The 21,585-nt window shown below is 34.3% G+C and overlaps 3 protein-coding genes and 1 long non-coding RNA gene across 4 annotated transcripts; 1 reads left to right on the top strand and 3 right to left on the bottom strand.

Annotated features, from left to right (window-relative positions):
- Positions 1 to 4,208: 4,208 nt before the first annotated feature.
- Positions 4,209 to 6,346, top strand: LOC114189987 (40S ribosomal protein S18). Its single transcript, XM_028078720.1, has 4 exons — positions 4,209 to 4,318; positions 4,587 to 4,747; positions 4,882 to 5,070; positions 6,098 to 6,346. Exons 1-4 carry the CDS (start codon positions 4,316 to 4,318, stop codon positions 6,201 to 6,203), a joined length of 459 nt encoding a protein of 152 aa, XP_027934521.1. The 5' UTR covers positions 4,209 to 4,315; the 3' UTR covers positions 6,204 to 6,346.
- A 1,394-nt stretch (positions 6,347 to 7,740) lies between these two features.
- Positions 7,741 to 10,377, bottom strand: LOC114189708 (thioredoxin Y1, chloroplastic). Its single transcript, XM_028078360.1, has 6 exons — positions 10,300 to 10,377; positions 9,954 to 10,181; positions 9,453 to 9,541; positions 9,123 to 9,300; positions 8,143 to 8,213; positions 7,741 to 8,039 (listed from the first exon to the last, which is right to left on the bottom strand). The coding sequence occupies exons 2-5, from the start codon at positions 10,146 to 10,148 to the stop codon at positions 8,148 to 8,150; spliced, it is 528 nt and encodes a 175-aa protein (XP_027934161.1). The 5' UTR covers positions 10,149 to 10,181; positions 10,300 to 10,377; the 3' UTR covers positions 7,741 to 8,039; positions 8,143 to 8,147.
- A 942-nt stretch (positions 10,378 to 11,319) lies between these two features.
- On the bottom strand, positions 11,320 to 14,265 carry LOC114192588. Its single transcript, XM_028082355.1, has 4 exons — positions 13,869 to 14,265; positions 12,825 to 13,219; positions 12,162 to 12,355; positions 11,320 to 12,040 (listed from the first exon to the last, which is right to left on the bottom strand). The coding sequence occupies exons 1-4, from the start codon at positions 14,156 to 14,158 to the stop codon at positions 11,642 to 11,644; spliced, it is 1,278 nt and encodes a 425-aa protein (XP_027938156.1). The 5' UTR covers positions 14,159 to 14,265; the 3' UTR covers positions 11,320 to 11,641.
- Positions 14,266 to 15,962: 1,697 nt separating this feature from the next.
- LOC114191624 lies at positions 15,963 to 21,584 on the bottom strand. Its single transcript, XR_003605989.1, has 3 exons — positions 17,761 to 21,584; positions 17,591 to 17,663; positions 15,963 to 16,260 (listed from the first exon to the last, which is right to left on the bottom strand). It is a non-coding gene; the product is annotated as an uncharacterized LOC114191624 (long non-coding RNA).
- Between the last annotated feature and the right edge of the window lies 1 nt (position 21,585).

The following is a 21,585-nucleotide window of genomic DNA, read 5'->3' as shown; positions in this document are numbered from 1 at the left end:
TTTGATCACCTTGTAACATGTTAGACATGATTCTTAACTTCTTGCTTTTTTGGTAGGGCATTATTAAATTATCTTCTGCATCATACTTTATCATTATTTGACAAAAAAAAAAAATATCTCACATTTTTAAGAATTGAAACAAACAATATTTTCTTACAAATGTTTTTATTTTTTTTAAGTTTTTTCCAGTAAAGTAAAGTTATCATGACTTAATATTTCCTTAATAAATGTACTATTAATGTGAAATATAATATAGTAGATCGATGATTAATTTTTTGTTCAAACATTTAACTAACTATTTTTATTAGAATTTCTTCTTCCACTTTTTTGTTTTTTATTATATGATGTATTTTTTTATAATTACTTGTTTGGAGTTCATATATATATATATATATATATATATATATATATATATATATATATATATATATATATATATATATATATATATATATATATATATATGAACTTCATGAATGAATTATGAGTTATACACCACTTGAATACTTTCCTATAAATGGACACATGTAAAGAATTTAATTTAATGGAATGCAAAAAATGTATAAAGGTTGCGTATGAAAATTAAAATTATATGAGATTTTTCTCAGAACTTTTTTTTTAAATTATAGTATAAAATGTTTACTAATGTTATCAATGATCGGTTCTTATTTAAAAAGATGATTGGTCACTCTAGTAATACCTTCTCTCACAGCCTTTGTCTACGTAAAGTTTGGATTCAAACTATTCTTTTAATAACTTTTGACCTTATTTTATTTAAACCAACCAAATGATGGCTATTAAAGTTTAATTATTTTAGAATGTAAATGAAAATGTATTTTATATAAGTATTTAATTCAATTTTTTAAATTTTAACTTCACATATATAAGAAAGTCAATTATCAATACGTTAAATTTTACTAATATCTTAATGTTCTATCTAAAATCTACTTATACTAAAATAAATAATACAAGTTATGATGGTATAACTAAAGGTCAAACATTAATAAAAAACAAGTTAATTTCAGAAAAAAATTATTAAATAAAGTAGAGATAATTAAATTTTACTTATATCTGACAATTCAACAAAGGTATATATTTTTTATGTGCGTAGTAAGTACTTTCTTTCTCTTTTTAGATTTTGACCTTGTAGAGGAAAAAAAATTAGGTCAAAAGATTTTATTGATTATGTTGAAAAATAATAGAAAAATATAAATAAAAGAGATAATGAAATGGATAAGATTTGGTGTGACTGATTGAAATGGTATGGGACCCTTTGAATGGCAGTTATTAGTTGACGAACTGTTCGTTTGTGTCGGCAAAAAAGAACATTCCATTACATCTGATTAAGCATATTCTTCCTAAATAAAAGATAAATATAAAAAACATAATTCTAATTTTCGTATATTGCTATTATAAAAAAGTTTGAAGAATAGTTAATGTAATAAAATATATGATTCATTGATAAAATAAACTTGAATGTTTCTTTAAATATTTCATATATTCTATAGAAATATGACAACATATCATTATTATTATTATTTAAGATGAACATAAGTTGAATTTTTACATTTTACTTTTCATATGGTACTAAAGTTTACTAAAGAATTATCTTAATAATATTTATTTATGTTTATCACTAAACTTTACCGCTATATATCTGCGAGTTACATGTGAAGAAATACAAATTGTGTGCATACAGTTGGATAATTTGTTGTTTCCAACAAGATTTTAAGATTGATATAATATAAAGTTTGTCTATAAATGAAATCTCACAAAAAGCATCAAAGAAAATCGCATATCAAATATAGGTAACCATCTGTCACACGAAACCCCACAACTTATTCGTGACCTCACACTTGTAATATTAATATCTTAGTTAATTAGAAATTTGAAAATAATTTAATTTTAGTTTCAGCAGAGAAGAATAACTGATTTTGACAGATTATAAAAGTTATTATTTAATTATTTTAATCATGTGATAAAGAAAAATCGTAATTTAAAAGCCCCTATCTAAAATATGGAACACATTTAGCAAAACTGTGATTGTAAAGCAGCAGAGCAATAAGAAATATATTTAACCTAACGAGAATAAACAGATAACTGTGAATCCGACACTGTGGAAATAGTTGTAAAATGAAACAAAATTGATAATTTTTGTTTTGTTTTGAAGAGAGGTGGATAGAGATGTGAATTGAAGGAAACTTGGGTGGCATATTCGACCTTACACGTATTGGCTATTTACGTGACATGGTTGTGACAGTTGAATTAATTGATTGAAATTTAGGATTTGAATTTGGGAAGATTAAAGATTGTGGATCAAATTAGAGCCACGTGGTGTTGACACGTGTATAACACGGAGAACATATATAAATAAAAAATAAAATAAAAATAAGTCCGTTAGTGTTTGGTTTCTCGTGATGTAACGTCGTAAGTGTTGAATAGCAGATTATTTAGGATCTGTAGGATCACATGCATTGTTCATAAATTATATTTTGTTTTTGCCTATAATTTCATTTTATCACCATCAAAGTGTAATAGAGTTTTTTTTTTTTGGTTTGTGTTTATACCTAATTGGGAAATTCCCAAGTTCATTTCGAATTAAACTATAAATGGTCGAGTGATTATTAAGGAAAAGTTAGTAATGGGAAAAATAAATTATGTTCTCTCTCTATTTCGTTCAATAATTATTTTAACTATTTTAAACAATCCACTTCATCTTTATAAATGTTTTTTTCGAACTATGTTTATAATCCACTTCATTTACTACTTTGTTGTTGTTGTTAAGAATATACTAAATTTCTTTTCATATAAATAAAAATTGTTTTTACTTGTAATCTAACATTATATGTTATATAGAATGTGTTGTGTTTTTTTTTATTAAAACCTAAATTTTGGAATACTTTTCTAATCCCTATTTGATTTTAGTGGAGTAATTTTTTTATTATATTTAAGATTTAGGGTATATTTAAACCAAATTCTTCACAGATTTTCTTTCAAAGGAAAAAAATATACAAGGAGTAAATAAAATTATTTTGTATGAGTTAATTACGTGAAGAAATTTTGTAAATTAATTTTTATATTATAAATTATTTTAATTAGTAAAAAAGCTTAATTTTTTTCTTCTAAAAGTCTTCACAAAAAGTCCGCCTAACTTAGTTATTTAGATATATCCTTATTCAACTTTTCATATTATTTTTAAACATGTAATATAATACTATTCAGATCTGAACTTAAGAGGCCACTTATGCAAATTATCAAGATCTCTCGTTATTATTATATAATGAATCAGAGAAGTATTTTTTCACTGTAATAACATGATTAAAATGTTGTTAGTTTATGTAAAATAAAAATCTTATTTATGCGAATGTTCTTCTATTGTAACAAATAACCCATTTAAATTTTATAAGAAAAATATTAATCGTACAAAAATAAAAGAAAAATATAGGAAATATTTATTTAAATGACTATTCATTCATATCGAACGTGAAAAGGACTTGATGGAGTTTAATCCTATTGTTTTGTTGAGGCTATAATTTTATTTCTGATAGTATCAATATGTGTAAAGAGTTTTGAGAAGATTTCAGTTAAATTACTTAAGAGAAATGAATTCGTAATTAACTTCATAATATTTTTCCCCATAAAACTAAAAATTTAAATATGGTGATAATGAATTTCTGAAATTTGAATTCTTTACTGATTTTTATTTGTTGTATTTTTAAAATATACCAATAATCATTAATTTTAAAATTTTAAAATATATTAAAATTATTTTTAAAATATCAAAATAACGTGCTTTTAATATTCAGCCAAAAACAAAACAACAAAATTCAGCAGAAAAAATAAGACTCGATTCTCTGGTATCTTTTTGTTTTATGAGGATTTAAATATTCTTTAAATTGTGTGATTATTATTACTCTGATTAATCAGCTATTAATATTTAACCACGTGTCGAATTTAATTAAATAGAAATAGACATTAATGTTAACTGTTTGCTTATAAGTGAGATACAGAATATCAATCACAGTCAATGCATCATTAAAAATGATTTTTTTTTTAAGAAAATCCAACATCAGGTATTAATCATGATGGGTCCAAACACAAGCGCAATATTAGGACTCCCAAATATTAGGCCCATGTATATAGAAGGCCATCAATTGTATTGGGTGGATCAGGCCCATTATAAAGCCCAGCCCATGATTATGGTCCCAGAAATATAAGAACCCTCTTCTGATACTTTGAGGTTTTAGCCTAGGAACGGCGTTCACCTACTCTCAGCCGCATCACTTCCCGGAATCGCGCATCCCTTGCGTTCAAGATGGTAAGTAATTCGACGCTTTCTATTTCTTCTTATTTCCTCATGCTATTGATATTTAGGGTTCATGTTTTTGTAGTGTTTCGAAGTTTTTATTTTCTCGTTGGAATGATCATAAAAATGTGAATTTCAGTAGAATTTGTTAACTGTGATTTGAAATCAGGAATTTTAGAACTTATCCTCTTGGTGGTTATGATTGCATATGGTGTAGAAGTTGGGTTTTTTATGATTTTGGTTTGTTTTATTTGAATCCGATCCTTGCCTTGTTTTCTAGGCCTTGGTGGCAAATGAGGAATTCCAGCACATACTTCGTGTTTTGAACACGAACGTAGATGGGAAGCAGAAGATAATGTTCGCTCTTACCTCAATCAAAGGTATAGGGAGACGATTTGCTAACATGGTGTGTAAGAAGGCTGATGTTGACATGAACAAAAGGTTTGCTTTACTTTCATTGTCATTAGTTTCTCATTGTTTGTTGATAATTGCTTATTGTTGCATTAGAGTGTTGTGGTTCAATTAGTTATGTTTTGTATTGAAATTGAATTAGGTTTTGGTTATTTTGTTGGCAGAGCTGGTGAGCTGAGTGCCGCTGAGTTGGATAACCTCATGACTGTGGTTGCCAATCCCCGCCAATTCAAGATTCCAGACTGGTTTTTAAACAGGAAGAAGGACTACAAGGATGGGAAGTATTCTCAGGTAGTGTCCAATGCATTGGATATGAAGTTGAGGGATGACTTGGAGAGACTAAAGAAAATCAGGTGAATACCCTTTTTTATTGTGTTTTTTTCATGGAAAAAATTGTTTAGCTATAACTGATACATTCCACTTTTAATGATTAGATTGTTAATCATGCAATGGTGAGTGATTTTTGGATTCTTGACACCTGTTTGCTCACTGAAAAAACCTTATACCAAGAAACTAATTATTTTCGAACATTATTGATTTCAATTATGCTGAATACCCTTTTTTTTTTCTGAATATACACTTGTATTGGAATTGGAGCTATGAAAACTAAAAAATGCATGAGAACAAAGCAATGTTTTTTTCCCGGATATTATATTTATTTTATTAATGGTTGCATGCACTATGAGACAACCTGCTTCTTTAGTGTCATTCATAAAGTTCAAATATGTCATGTATTATAAACTGCGAAGGTAACAAGTGATGTGTACAAGTATGAGTTCAAATATACCATTTAGCATGTTAGTATTGTTCTTTGGACCTGATGTTGGACATTAGCCATGTGAATTTAAGTTATGCTTCAACCTTACTGTCTGCATGTCAGGGTGTATATGGTATCATGTAGAGAAATGAAAAAAAGGAATGTAGAGAGAACTTGAAGAGTCACATCCCTTATCCAAATCCAATGATAAGGAAGGAGGAGGCTTCCTCTTTTTAACCGGTTTCATCAAACTGGATACAAATATATGTAAATACAAGTTAAATTACTTCATTACCTTTTATCCATTGAATTTTGTTTAAAAGAGTTATATAACTATGAGTGAAAAAACAAATTAGGGATTCCCAGGAACCTTTTCATTCCTAACCATTTTCCCGAGGGACGGATTGCAAAGAGTATAAATTTTGGGTGTCCAGTGGAAAAATAATACGTCCATTTCTCTGGCCTTCACTTCATGAATCTAAATACTAAGCTAGGAAAGAAAACTGCAGAAATTGTTCACGAATCACAAACACAGTACTATTGTCTTTTTACATTTGGTTGTAATGATGAATGTAGGTAGCTAAATGTTGGGCATCCTGATTGATATTTATTCTTGCATGCAGGAACCATCGGGGGTTGAGACACTACTGGGGTCTTCGTGTACGTGGCCAACATACCAAGACCACTGGTCGTAGGGGTAAAACTGTTGGTGTCTCTAAGAAGCGCTGAGCTTAAAGCTCTCTCTTTTTCTTTTTCTTACTGTTTTTTGAACAATGGGATATATTATTTGTTAAAGTCAACAATTCTATTTTGAGAATGCATTTGGATTTTGTTGCATTTGAATTTTAACCGTGATTGGGTTGTTCTTTTTATTTCCTTATGAATCTTGTTTTTTTTTTTGGTCCCCCATTTGTCCCATTTGAAGGGGGGACGCCATGTTCATTTCCGTTAAAATATGGCTTAATATTGAGCAAGATTAATATATGATTGCCATGCCTACACAGTGCTTGAGTGATATTTGGTATCTAAGCATAAATATAACTAATATATTTTATTGTATATTAAGATAATAATGAATAATGAAAAGAATGATAATGTTCTGATTGAAGTTATTTAAACTACTAAATAACCCTTTCACAACACCGAAAAATCCTGTCAGTTGTAATAAATTTGCTAATTATTTGTATTTTATAATTATTCTTAAAATTAGTATGGTGTATTTTTTTTACTTCATTGATTATTCCATGCCGACTCAGATTATTCTGTAATTAATTCATAAGTGATTTTAGTACCAATTAGTTTAAAATCTTTAAATGAAAGAGATTTACATTTTTTGTATTTTATTGTTAGTATTATGAATTTTTGTCGGTTGTGGTTTATAATTATTCTTAAAATTAGTATGGTGTATTTTTTATTGTTTTGTATTTCATTGATTAGTCTATGTCTACTTAGATTATTCCGTCATAAATTGTAGAAAAATGAATTCATAAGTGAATTTAGTACAATTAGTTTAAAATTTTTGATGAAAATGAATAATATTTTTTGAATTGATATTTTTGTTTTTCTTAATTTTATTTTATTTTAAAATAAGTTATTATTATGTAATGATGGAGGAACCGGTATAAGCATAATATTTCATGTTATTCGAAATATTAACTAATATAGTAAGTCGTGTTAAGAAAGCATGACTTTATAATAAATAAGTCGTATGTATAAATTGAAATTGTGTCAATCATGCTGATGACTTCAATTATGGAGAATTGAAATCGTTATAACATAATATGACTTCAATTCACTTTATTCAAAGTTATCACAACATGATAGAATTTTACTTTTAGATATTTTTTAAATTACTAAATAACCCTTTCACAACACCGAAAAATCCCGTCAGTTGTAATAAATTTGCTAATTATTTGTATTTTATAATTATTCTTAAAATTAGTATGGTGTATTTTTTTTACTTCATTGATTATTCCATGCCGACTCAATAATTGCTGAGGTTAGTGAATAGACAATTGTGGTGCAAACATTGACCCTAAAAGGTTCATGTGCCGCACAAGCCTCTAAACATACACCGCTCAAAATACTTACTGATTAGTAAGTAGTGCTAATGCAAGGCCTCCAATGTTGAAGAATCACGTTTGCCATGTACTCTCGTCTAGGCTGTCATTCAATGCGACCTTTTTACAATGCATTGTCTACAAACTTGTACGGATTAATGTTTAATCAATTTTGTTTTTTTGATAAAATCATTTTAGGATGTGTATCACATAAAGCATTTCTCATGCAATTCAATCGGTGTATAGCAAACATTGACCAACTTTAATCTCCGGACACTTACACTATTTTTAAGCCTCAGAAAATGAAAATGAAGTATAAATAATGCAGATGAGTCTAAAGAAGGGGCAAGAATTAACTTATGAAAGGAACTCAGAACTTGGTTTACAAGTGATCACTTTAAAAAATGTCTAATGAGGTTGAATCCACTAGTGGTCCTCAAGTCGGTCACATCATGTATATGATCGAACATTCCAATGGACAAGTTTCATTCTGTCTTCATCAAAGCTGAAAAAATTTAAAACAATGAGTTTAGAGGACAGCGATTACTGGGGAGATGTTCTTGAGCATCTGTAATACGATAATAATGAGCGTAACAATAAAGACTTACTAGGGTTATTGTTCAACCTTCAGACCGGCTTCTATGCGTTCAATAAGCTGATTTACATTCAATGCTCCCTCCTGGAAGTCATCAAGACCAAAAAAATTTCTTGCTTACAATGTGAAGATGTTTAGAATATGGAGATAACAGACAACACCCTTGTTTTATTTTGTTTTGTCAAATAAGCAAATGTCTATGTAGCTTCATAATAAAAATTCCTAAGTAAATAACAGATTCAGCTCAACAAAATCTGTCTAGTCTCCACCAACATTACCAACAAATTTCAAGAACATCAAAGAAAAGCCTGCAAACAGACAAACTCAAGACCAGATCATTTCAAGCTACATACCTTCCCACAAATGTGCTTTATTTTAAATTCTATTGGATGGATGAACTAAACAAGCGATTAGGCTCTTTTCATTATAATAGAATCAAATTTGCTTTTATTATGTTAAAATGAACAAGCCTAGGAGAATATAAAGGTGAATAGGCCAATATCAAAGTTTTAAGCAAAACTAGGAACGAGATTATTCCTTTAGATGCAAGTCCTCTACAAGTTTTTGCAGCATAAGAACAAACTTCAGGCAGTTCCCAATAAGGGGCCAAAAAGATCGCTACTTCTTTTATTAGCTGGCTTAGCAGTCAAAGGAAGTTTTATGATGGTTTGGATCCTTCACACTACAAATTCAAATTCCTAACAAAACCAAAGAAAAGTAGTAGCATTGCTAATTCTATGTTTAGTATATATCCCAGAGCATAGCTTCGTTGTTAATGGACATGTACTTTCAAATAGAAACCCTAAATTCGGTTTCACAATTCAAATTTAAATGCCATGTCACGCCATTTTAGGCCAAATGTAAGTGTTTGCAGTCATTGCAAAGCACAACCAGAAGCTTCCACATATTATAAAGGGTCACAAAGACACGATTAACTACCAGGTGCGAGGAAAGCATAACTCAAATGAAAAAAATAAAATGAAATTGACTTACAAAACGATCATAAGGTTTTCCATCCTTAAACATGATGAAAGTTGGCAATGCCTCAATTCTGTATTTGTCAGCAATGCTGGGATACTTCTCAGTATCAATCTTCACCACCTGTATCTTATCCTTAAGCCGAGTGCTTACTTCATTGAGAATGGGAACCATGAATTGACAAGGACCACACCTGTAAACCAGGTCTTGGGTCACTCATTAATTGCTATCATATAACAAGTTAATAAGACAGCTTCAACCTCAAAAAGCACCAGTTAACAAAAACCAGCATAATACCCTGCCTGCAAAATACGGAGAAAACAGAAAACGGAGGGAGAAACTTACCAGGTGGCATAGAAGTCAACCAATACAGGCTTTTCAGAATTGACAAGCAAATCGTCAAAAGAGTTAAAGGTTTGTTTCTTAGCTTGAACCTACACAGAACAATCCACAAAAATACTTATAAGTCCATAATTGGCTAAAACTGTTGATCAGCTTAACAAATTTAAATAATAAAATTAATATTCAGGGTCCTTAAGTCTGCACTTGTTCATTCAATTTATTCTTCACTTCACAAATTCGAGAATTAATTTGACTACTGAAACACACATTCATTCAGCGACTAATTTCACGGAATACATATTTAGGGACGACGCATGTAATTTCCACTATTGAACCACTAATATAATTTCACAAACTATTAACGCACAACACCAATAATAATAATAATAACAATAATACAATAATTATTATTATTATGCGTGTTCCTTGATTTACTAAACAATGAAGAAACTCGTACGTACAATTGCAATGGAAAATAAAAACAGATAGCGTAGTTTAGGTAACCTGAGGAAGGAATCGTGGCCGCGTGGAAGTAGGAGCGCGTGGAGTACTAATCCGAAGAAGGTGCGTGCGCGAGGGGAATTGCAGCGAGGACTGTTTGGCGGAAGAAGATGCAGAGGTAAAGGATGGCGGCAAGCGCGTAGAACGTTCGGAACTCAAAGAAGAAATCGCGGAGGATGCGGAAACGGAAATCGCCATGGGAACGAAAGGAGATGCACGTGTTTGTTTGTGCTGGAGAAGAGAAAATGTAGATGAGGTGTGTTTGGATACCGAAGTATCAGTTCGCAATGAAACGACAGAAAAAGAAGAAGAAATATCTAAAGAAAACAAATCGAAGGAACAAACGGACTCTCCAAGGTCCAACCCAAGCTGCTGTTTTGATCTGACTCGTACTCTCCCAATTTTCCAACTCTCTTTTCCTTTTCCTTTGTTTTTTTTTTTTTTTATAAATGTTACAGTTGATTAAATAATAAAAAACAATTTCCGCGTGCTATTGTCAAACCAAGGAAGTATTTTAAATCAAATAACTTTGATTGCTAGAAGAAAAATTTGTTTATATTTTTGTTCATCTTACAATAATTAACTTTAATGTTGTACCTTCTCTTAAAAATATATTTTGCATGTTTCGTGACTTTATAATTATACTTTAAACAAAGATGATAATGTTGTTTATAATTTATTTTTAATATATTGCAACTAGTATTTTTAATAAGAAATAACTATTATTATGATCATTATAAGAACTATCTAATTTGAGATGGAATAGGTTGTTCATTGAGATATCACCTTTTAAACATGTCCATTTCCTAGATGATTGTCGATTTGAAAAGTTGTAAAAAGGTATTTCGGCCTTACAAGTTTTTGTAGGATATTTTATTTTCAAATTTTAGTATTATTAATTCAAGTTTTGTATTCATAATTGATTGCTTTGTCACATTTACACATATATAAATTACAAGTTAAGATGACATTAATGCATTTGACTCAGTATTATTTTAATTAAAGAAAGATGAATGGAAAATCTAATGGTAGAAAATGTGACAACATATGTTAAGGAGTTTGCAAGCACTGCGAAACCCTTAGTCATTGTACTTGACAAGCAAAATAGAAATACTAAGAGGGCATTCAAGTTTGAGAATGCATGGTTGCTTGAACCCGATGCAAGTAATGCGGTAAATGAAAAAGTTTACCTACTGGATCTCGTGAGGATCTGCGAATCAAGATTAAAAAATGTTCAAATGGTGCGTACAAGCCAGAAAACAATGCATAGCCGCAATAAGAAGTGTTAAAGGGAGATGGATGATTTACACTTGGTACAAGAATTACATGAAAAGACTATAAAAGTCTAACCATTCTATTCACTTCATTCTTCCCAAACAAAGTAAATCAAGATTCGTATTGCAAATGTAACGTGGTAATTCTGATTTCTATCCATGGTGAGTTGTCAACTCTTCAAAATGATACAATTCATTCAAACAAGATAACGTACATGCCAGTGGTACAAGAGGATGGCAATGATCAAGAAAAGTACATGATACCGAACACTAAATCCTCACTTCAGGGGTATTTGAGGGTAGCCTCATTACGTGATGTACATATTTGTATGACTCCAAAACTATTACCGAGAATACTAGAATACTTGAAAGTTGAAAACCGTCTGTGGCATTCTAAAAATGTGGATCACCAGAAGATCATCCATCACTTGTCAACGTGAAAGCCAGAACAACAATGGTGAGTGCAAAGAAAATGGTGGCACAACGAAACAACCGTGCATATTTAATTCCAGTCGGATCCTTGCTTTCTTCACTGATTAACTCAATCTCTTTCAGAAGCTCCCTCACTTTGTCAATGTCCGAGTCTTTTGAAGCTTGGACTAGTCTGCTTTGAATCGTCTCCAGCTTAGTCAGACTCCTATTACTTGACTTAGCTTCATGTGACCAAATAAAACCAGTCATCTTCCACAAGAGGACCCCCACATAGATGGCTACAATGCAGTCTACAGTGTAATGATGACGTTCTCGTATTTCTCTTTGGGCACTATGCAACAAAAGAAGCCATACAAGAGCAGAACTGAAACCTCCATATGCTTCCTGCAGTTATTATAAATATAGAAGAAAAAAGATCCAAAGGTAAGCTACTGCTAAAAAAATCAAATGCAAACAATCAACGGATGAAAGCACAAGGCAATCTTGGAATTTATTTAAATCATACCGTCCAAGCCATGGCTGTGAGTACGGCAACAAGCATGTGGCCACTGTATAGGAGGTCATTGCAGCCACCTCCAGCTTTCTTTAACAGACTGAACCATGAAGGTCCTTCGGAGACGGTGGGTCGCAAAAAATCAATCAGAAAGCTCATTGAACCCCAATCTGGCTGGTAGTCGCCAACTGGTTTTCCAATGTCAACTAAGAAAAAAGAAGTACGTTAATTTGGAAGATCTTCTCATCCAAGCAAAATGTCCCTAAAGGTGGACAGGTTCATACAGACATAGAGCACGGTATTGATGAAAGACATATCGAGCTGAGATCAAAAGCTTTAAAAGCTATATTTGCGGATGATACATCAAATAAGAAAAATCTAAATTCATATAAGTACAGCACATGTCAAAAGAAACTCCAAGTGGCTGCAAATAATTCCACGGTCCAAAACCTAATAATTTTCAGCTAAAATTCAAAGTTGATGTTTCTACCCAATGATAAAGTTAATATAAAATAAAGGAAGAGGTTCTTTAATCAGAATCCCAAGTCTTGTAAATTTGTAAAGATTATGGGCCATAACATAAGCACTCCCAGATTAAATCAGTAAATGGTATGAGAACATAACTTTAAGTTAAAAGCAGTTGCCAGAACCCAGCAAAAATAATATCCTACATACCATAAGCTGTATCTAGGTTTATCAACCGGCTGATAGCATCATGATCTTTGGCATAGGGAACATAATACTTTTGGGCCCAAGGATGAGGGTAACCAGGAACTCTGAACCGAGAACCAGCACACCAAGGACGGGCTGATGGCAAAATTGTAGATGCAAAAGTTATGGCACGAAGAAGGCGGCCAACTGCCATGGTAAACATATATCTAGCACCTAATCCGAGGCCTGGAGCTTTCACAGAATCAAATAGCACAGAGAACGCCAGCATCATAAACAACATCAAGAAATGGTGCAGTCCAATGATTCGAGCTCGTAATATCTCAACAATTGGACTCGGAAGTTTCTCATTCAATGCTAAGAGGAACCATTGACCCGTATCTGGAAGAGGAGGCGTATTCCTGTCAGAAAAAGAAAAACGCATTTTATTTTTAAATAGAAATTACAACACTCGATTGAAGTTAAGTCCATGTAAAAGTAACGCATAAACACTCTCTACCACACCTGGCTTGTCTTTTATTGTGATTTATGTTAACGGTGAACTACTCAAAACCTAATAGCCCGTTGTTAATGTGATTTTCAAATTGATATTATCAATGCCAGTATTCTTATTTAACGCACTTGTGTTAGTTGATTGATGCTTACTTCTTGCTACTTGTGGTAGTGACAGATTCCCTGAAATATTCTTTCCAACGTTTTCAATCTTACAGTTAAAATTTTATTGAAAACTATAAAATCAGGAGTTCTTTACAGAGTTAATTAAGAACTAAAATTAAGACTACTAAATTTTAGTCATTATAACTAAGTGTAAGAGATACATTGATACTAGTTATCTTATTTTAGCCAAACAGATATCACAGGAAGCATCCAAAAGCAGTTGAATTAAAAATACTACTAAATATAGATCTGCATCCAACACCTAAACGAGATCCACTTTCCAAAATCTAAACAAGATCAACACAGAATCACGACAAAGGAAACAACGTTGACCTACGCATTGCAACGAACAGAAGAAGGAAAGAAAACGGAGTTGGATTGGGAGACAGTTACCGGTGCCAGTCTAGGCCGAGGACGGCTGTGACGGAGCGGACGGAGAGGGCTTCGAAGAGAAGCGCGGAGAGCATGAAGAGCATGGAGGCGACAAAGGGAATCGCCGAACGGAACTCGGCGGACCAGTGACGGTAGGAGGGGACGCGGACCACAGCGGCGAGGGCGAGGAGGGACCACAGCACCGGTTGCAGCCGGGAGTGCCACGTCGGGGACAGGTGGCGTAGGTAGTCGACGGTGATGTAGGACATGGCGGCTATGCCCAGGCCGGCGTTCTTCGCCGGCCACCGCATTGACTACGAGTGAGACTGAGGAATTTGAGAGTGGGTGGAAGTGAAGACTGACCGGAAGAGTGGAATCGAGTTGCGGGGTCTTTCAGGGGAAGTTGGTATTTAAAAATAGCCAAAATATTTATTACGTTTTTATCATGTTTTAGTATACTCTTGAATTTAATAGAAGTAGGCTAGTTATTATCGAATTATTAATTAATTCACGCTTTACTATTTAATTAGAAATGTACACGTGTAACTTGATAAATCATAAAGGAAAGAATTGAAGGAAACTTATAATATGACAAATGTATTTGTGTACTAAGAAAATATAGAAAAACAATTATGATACTTTATCCTTTGTTTTTATTAATAGGAAGGTATGATAAGATGTGTTTCAAAATAAAAGAATTTATTGAAAGGTAAATTCGTGTTTAATTCAGATTTATAAAATTTAATAATGATAGTTTGTATTTATATATAACTTTTTTTAATTTTTAATCAATATAAGATTTTAAACATATCCGAGTTCTCCCATATTGATTTAACAAATCATATTAAAATAAATTTCAATTGTTTAAATAATATAAAAATAATAAAGCTATAAGTATAAAAATAAAAATATTTAATTATTTTTATTGTTTAAATAATTTTGATTTATTTAATTTTAAAAAATAGTTAAATAAAAAAACTGTTAAATTAAAAAAATATATATATATCACTTGAAAAAAAAATTATAAAAAAAGTGGACAAAAGAATCTCTTTATATAATAAATAGATAATATTTCACAATGTGTTTTTTGTTTTTCATGTGTTTATTTAAATTTTCAAAATAATTTTAAACCATAAACTAAACATAATTAAAAATAAAATACCCGTGTGTAATATAACAAAATTATCTCTAATACTAAAAAAATTAAGCTGTGTCTATCTCTTTTCTTCCGGCTTGTGGATTCAGACCTCTCGGAATGCTTACAAGTGAATTCTAAAGAGTGTTATAAATAAAATTACAAAATACACATTGTAACTCTTACCTTCAATACAATTTTAATGATTCCATCAATTAAACGAGAGAATTTAACTTTTCTTAACATGTTTTAATTAGTTTAGACAATTTGTTTCTTAGCACACAAAAATTAGACGAGTAAACAAAATTAATTAAATATACGAAAACAAGTCAAGTTTTTTTTCCTCATCAACCTTAATTAATTTATACACTTCAATTCAACTTTTGAAAAATGTAAATGAGAGTTTAAAAAGTGGTTTACATAAGTTAATTTTATTTTATAAAAAAACATTCATTTTCTTTTCTTTTCCCATAATCGTTTATCAAGAATAATGAAAACAACACAATTATTTGGTTATTTTAAGTGCATTTGGATAATTTGGGCATGTTCTGATAAATTTGTAGAATTATTTGTAAACCAAATGGTAAGATAGTTTAATAAATAAAACCTAAGAAAATTATAAGGAGTGTTTGGTATATGTAAAGCTTTTATTTTGAAACTAATGAATTGTGAGAATAATACTTCCTACAGTTATGAGAATGACTAGAATCAATGTAGAGTAATTCGAGGAATATTTAAATTATTAACTTCTCTTAAAAATAATTTTACAGAAAATGAAACATTCCAACAAAAGTATTGTTTACCAGAAACGCAAAACCTTTAAAATTAAACTAATTATAAGAAATATACTTTATCAACTTTATTATTCTAAAAAACTATTCTTTCTAATCAAGCACCTCCTAAATTAAACTATCAAGAATATATATATATATATATATATATATATATATATATATGTATGTATATAAATGAACGAATTGTTTTACTCAATATTAGTGTTGTAACGTCCCATTTAATTAATAAGCGAAATTAAAGAAAACGTCATACAATATTAGTACAGTAGCGTAGTCCTGGGGTCCTTAATACAATCCCGACAAAACCCGGACACACCATGATGCCAAAGAAAAACTGAATACGAAAACCACATAGAGTGTAGAGTAGAAATACATAAAGAGATACATGGGCCATAGCCCTAAAGAAAACATAAAGATAACTCCAGCCCAGATGGCTAAGCAGCGGAATCACCATTCCCTTGTTGACCACGAGGACCTCGCCTATCTGCTCCCATCAACCAAGTCGATGATCATCGCAAGGAAAAACGACCACATACAACACAACCATGCAACGAAACGGGTAAGCTAGAGTCAACACATATTCATCATACAGTCAAATACATTATCATCATCCCATATCCATATAGCAACCAAGCATGTCATGACTCTTCGTTCAATACACTACGACTCGACTCGACTCATCCAGATACGTATAACTTAGTCGGATTCAGCGGATGCTTGCACTTGTGGTGGATACCCCTGCTCGACCCTGAGCTGCTCATCTCCGAGCTATGTGTTACAAGTGTTACGATGAATCAAATTTCCCTCACCACAAGGTTAGTCCTTAATGGATTTCAGGCCTCCCGCTACTCTCACCACAGGAGTCAGTCCGCTCTAGGTGAGATTAATTGGCTCCTCAGAGTGTCAGGATGCAACCTTACCTTGAATCCTTACGTAGTTATACAGATGGGGCACCACCATGGACACCCACTAACAGGGGCCATGGGATTACGTCCCGACCACTGAAGCGCGACCTCGGAGGCCTCACCTAGAGACCCCAAGGAATTTATACGCTGACACGGACCAACATTCATAGCTCAAGAATAAAAGAACATAAAGTCATATTTACATTTCCATACCAACCCCTGAATTTAACTCCTCATACACATCATATTTCGAATACATACTTCTGATCATCACCACCCCATGAATTTAGGGCCTCATCTCATATCATTAACGTGTTCCTTTAGTTCCAAACCTCTCATCCATTTCACATGCCAATAACATACCCAACCCGTCATACGCAATTCATGAATCATGCAAAACATACCTCATGCTCCATTATATACATATCACTCATCATACCATCATACTCAACCAAGACAGATCATTTAGGAACAACAAACATCCAAAACACAGCACTGCCTCGCCCAGCGCCTTGCTCAGGCTGAGGGGTCTCGCTCAGGCGAGTTCCCCCTCCGCCTAGGCGAGGGCACAAGATCAGGGGCATGGGCAACGCGGGATCTCGCTTAGGCGAGACCCCTCTCGCCTGGGCGAGTTGCCTGCTCGCTCAAAACACACTCTGGTCGCCTGGGCGACCACTCGCGCAGGAAGACCTGGGCGAGCCCCTGCACATCTCGCCTGGGCGAGTCAAGCTCGCCTGGGCGAAACTATCACTGTTTGCCACTGTTTGCACCTGCACAACGCATTCCCACACCCAATAAAGATTCCCAAGCAGTTCATACACCCATAGCAGTACACAAACTCAAGCAAACCACAAATCACAACGATACAAGACAAAACACACCACACGAAGAGAGTCTAGCTTCCCGTACCTGGACAAGCTAGCCGAAAACCTCGACACCCCAAACTGTGGGGGACGAACAGCTTCTAGGAATGGACTCGAAGCTAGAGAGCAGCGTGAGAATGGGTCAGTTCGGAACCCTAACAACAACTTACGAAAAACAGACCAAGGAAAGGAAACTACGAGTCCGAGAGCACTTACGTGAGCTAAGAACGGCCAAACGGAAGGTGGACTGTCAACACGATGGAACCCTAACGGAGAGAGTGCGGCTGCAGCTCTAAGCACCAAGGTAGGAGAAATCTGAAAAGTGGGGAACTAGGTCAGACTCAGGTGGCTTTAACTTTTGGGCCAGCCCTAAGGCCCAATAGCTCAAGGGCAGCCCTTAAAGCTTTAGCGCAGAAAAGTAAGGTGGATTTTCATGGGCCTTACATTCTCCGCAATAAGAAAAATTTTCGTCCTCGAAAATTCATCGATGAGATAGGAAGGAGCTATGTTCGCTTTATCTCCTCTGGGAACCACTACTCAAACATGACATATATAACGACTCCCACACCTATAGTCACTGTAAACTTTGCCTCTGTGCTAAGCGATATGTGTCCAACTATGTAGATTAATTTAGTCACTACTCTCGAAGCACTACAAATCCTCCAGCCTCAAAATCGGAACGCTCTTCCATGCATGCCCTACTAACTTGTATCTGACACACTGACTCACTTACCATATGCTCTCTGCTACCTCTTGTAGGTTTTTATCAACGTCTCAGATGACCTTAAGTCTCCAACCAAAGCACGTTCGTTATCACTTCACATCACCTTGTTCACTCCTTTATGCATCACTCCATTGCCTTGATCACTCTTGAGTGCTGGCCTACTGCCACACCATCAACACTTTTGACCACTTTCATGTATATCGAGACTCCTACATCTTCTTCCCACTTAAACCTTCAACTGCTTCCTTTACCATATCGCATTGGCATCCTATCTTCATCTTTAATCCCCCTAACTTATAGGCAACATTCCACAAAACCTCAGAACCATAACTTCCATTGACTTCAAATTTCTAGTCTGGTTCGTACCACGCAACTCCCCGATACACCTCAAACTAAGATATTTTGATTCGGCTTTTCTCAACCTTGTTGAGAGACTCACTAGTGCTAGTCAGATGACGAGACTAATGAAATCCCCTCACACATTCGCTTCCCAACCCAAACACTTATGGTTCTCAACCAACTCTCACTCTTACTTCGTCAAATCAAGGATCTTGAATTCCCTTCTCTGGCTAAACATCTACTCTCACTTCCTCACTTCCAAGTTGGCACCCTAACTTGAAATCATAACTCAAACCATCTCCTACTTCTCTTGCACAACTTTCTTTGAGCAACTCCATAATTCCAACTTATACTGGTCACTGAACATCCTTAATTGATACTCATAAGAACGACACATTTGTTGTTCATAAGTAAGATAGTTCTTTCCACGCACCTTTTACCCTTCATAAGGATCACTTGCCATCATCTCGCTGTGCTACTCTGATCACCACAAAGGCCACTTATTTGTTTACTCGAAATGATGCCCCTTTCATGTCTGTCGTGACAAGGAATCAATCATCGCCGAGAAACCTTCTTCCAAAACTTCTATGCAACTTGTAAAATCCTTTGGACTCACCCCCCCTTTCTTTTTTTTTTTTTTATAGTCTTAGCGTCCCATTTTCGCAACATTGCATCCACCCTTCATAACTATACGTCCTGTTAGGCACTACAACCTTTGTCAATACCCTTTCTTGCACATTTTAACGACTCTGTTCGCACTTGGATACTCGCTGTTAAACCTTGACGACACAACTAACATGTTTGAGATTGCCTTACCTTCATCATGGTTTCCACTCTTTACAACCATAGGCCCGAAAAGCCCATCCTCCCTTATCTAACGTTTTCCCTTGAACAATCTATTCCGCCACTACCTCTCCTCTAATGTTCACCAACTTTGTCGTCATCCTTGTGGTTATACTTAGTATAAGCCACTACTTCTCCAACATCTCTTCCACCTCCGCATTTATTTCAGACTCGCGGTAGAAACCATCCCATTAGGGTATTGTCTCAAGTTCCTCTTCAGGCACCAATGCAGAGGGGAACTTTAACACACCAAGGTCAAAACTCTGGTACTTGTTTCACAACACGTCTATAACTCATTTACCACTGAGATCCTCTTCGTCTACCATCCACTTTCCCTCGTCAGATGTCTATGATTCACGTGAAGCTCTGCCCCCCCCCCCCACTATTTAGCTCGGTCCATACCTCACACGCCACCATTGAATCATCTCTTTTTAATCCAAGAACACCCCTTCGTGGGTTGTCCCAGCTCATCAGGATGAGATTGAGAAAACAACTGATTCACCCTTGAGTCTACGTTCCAACATCGCATAATTTAGATCGATTTAAATTTAAATACTTTGATCACCCCGAAGGCACCATATCCTTGAGCGGGTCTCCACTTGGTCGCAATTTTAGCAAAACCATCGTCTCCATCTAAGTCCTCTCTTAAAGACAACCATGACTCCTTTACCATATCGACGACATCAAAGAGTACACGACCCCAAGAAAATTGGCCCTTAGTCCAAACATCTCTTCGTAAGGTGCATCTCTGTATGAGATTCATTCGTGCTAACCCCTTTAGCATCAACCATCGTAGACATCATGTCAACCACTCAAAACTTCTCTTTTCATTTCCCCCGTCACTGTGTTATGACATCAGTTGGGTTGTCCTTCCATACGAGAATAACCTTTAAAGGCGTGCCCCTCCTTCTGGTACGTGAAACCTCCCACTTTATACCCAGGGTCAGACGTCCTACTCATGGAAACTACTTTCCCTTCTTAAGCATCCCACTAACAAATTTGAAAAGACCCATCCTTACCTACTGACTATTAATCCTGGTATGAATCCCTTATGCCACTTCCCCCTATCCATAAATTGTTCTTTCCCCTACTTGGAACATCATCTTTCCTGACTGATCTGTAAACCCTCATCCATCTCAGCCTCTCACTAGAGGTTTGCCATCTTTTCGCACTTCCCGGTCTCTCCCTTTCTTACCTTTTTCGTCGCTAAGCAATCCCTCCACTTTCAGCAACCTAAGATTTACCAATTGTTCCTCTTACACCACTCCAAGGAGAACTAGATGTGACCATATGACTATATTCAATGACACTCCATCTAACACTGTATGCATTTTCATAACTCGGAACCTCACCACCATCGACGTGTAGAATCAGCTTGATTTCCTCAAACGATGTGGCACTTGCATGCACTGATACCCCCTTAGTGTTATTAACCTTTGGATCCAACTCCCTTTTAGAAAACTTGTAGTATCTATTTTCGGAGAGTCTGTCCTTAAGCTTCCTCTGACGATTCGTTATTTTGGGAACTCTAGCATATTCTCCAGTTTATTAGTCCAAGACATTGAATCTGCATTCCCTTACCTCCGTAGACACTAGACACAAAGCACAGAGGCGCAGCAAGACAAACTAGATCATACCAAGCAACAGTTTATCACTTACAGACAACGAACCCTTTTTTTTCCAAACCATCAGAATCAAGAAAGGAAAACAACCTTTAATCTAGTCATGAGTGTGCACCCTCATTACTCTATCAAGACGTTTTATGTTCCTAAACTTTTGGTTTCACTGACAAACTCGACTAGACATGACTACTTACGCCTGCAAAGCACGACAAACCCACAACCTCAGGTCATCCTAAGGACGAACTGCTCTGATACCATAAATGTAACGTCCCATTTAATTAATAAGCGAAATTAAAGAAAACGTCACACAATATTAGTACAGTAGCGTAGTCCTGGGGTCCTTAATACAATCCTGACAAAACCCGGGCATACCACGATGCCAAAGGAAAACTGAATACGAAAACCACATAGAGTGTAGAGTAGAAATACATAAAGAGATACATGGGCCATAGCCCTAAAGAAAACATAAAGATAACTCCAGCCCAGATGGCTAAGCAGCGGAATCACCATTCC

Source organism: Vigna unguiculata, chromosome 7 (genome assembly GCF_004118075.2).
Source record: "Vigna unguiculata cultivar IT97K-499-35 chromosome 7, ASM411807v1, whole genome shotgun sequence".
In the NCBI taxonomy this organism is placed as follows: Eukaryota; Viridiplantae; Streptophyta; class Magnoliopsida; order Fabales; family Fabaceae; genus Vigna; species Vigna unguiculata.
The sequence above is the reverse complement of the archived record's forward strand: the minus strand, read 5'-3'. Positions and strand labels throughout refer to the sequence as shown.

What these genes read in the sequence shown, in the direction of transcription:
- LOC114189987 (XM_028078720.1), top strand. An exon ending in GATGTTGACATGAACAAAAG is followed by an intron (nt 4,748 to 4,881) that starts GTTTGCTTTACT and finishes TTTTGTTGGCAG; the next exon opens with AGCTGGTGAGCTGAGTGCCG. An exon ending in GAGAGACTAAAGAAAATCAG is followed by an intron (nt 5,071 to 6,097) that starts GTGAATACCCTT and finishes TCTTGCATGCAG; the next exon opens with GAACCATCGGGGGTTGAGAC.
- LOC114189708 (XM_028078360.1), bottom strand. Translation starts at nt 10,148, where the DNA reads ATGGCGATTTCCGTTTCCGCATCCTCCGCGATTTCTTCTTTGAGTTCC. An exon ending in GGCCACGATTCCTTCCTCAG is followed by an intron (nt 9,542 to 9,953) that starts GTTACCTAAACT and finishes TGTTCTGTGTAG; the next exon opens with GTTCAAGCTAAGAAACAAAC. An exon ending in GTTGACTTCTATGCCACCTG is followed by an intron (nt 9,301 to 9,452) that starts GTAAGTTTCTCC and finishes CCTGGTTTACAG; the next exon opens with GTGTGGTCCTTGTCAATTCA.
- LOC114192588 (XM_028082355.1), bottom strand. Translation starts at nt 14,158, where the DNA reads ATGCGGTGGCCGGCGAAGAACGCCGGCCTGGGCATAGCCGCCATGTCC. An exon ending in CTCGGCCTAGACTGGCACCG is followed by an intron (nt 13,220 to 13,868) that starts GTAACTGTCTCC and finishes TTTTTCTGACAG; the next exon opens with GAATACGCCTCCTCTTCCAG. An exon ending in AAACCTAGATACAGCTTATG is followed by an intron (nt 12,356 to 12,824) that starts GTATGTAGGATA and finishes CTTTTTTCTTAG; the next exon opens with TTGACATTGGAAAACCAGTT.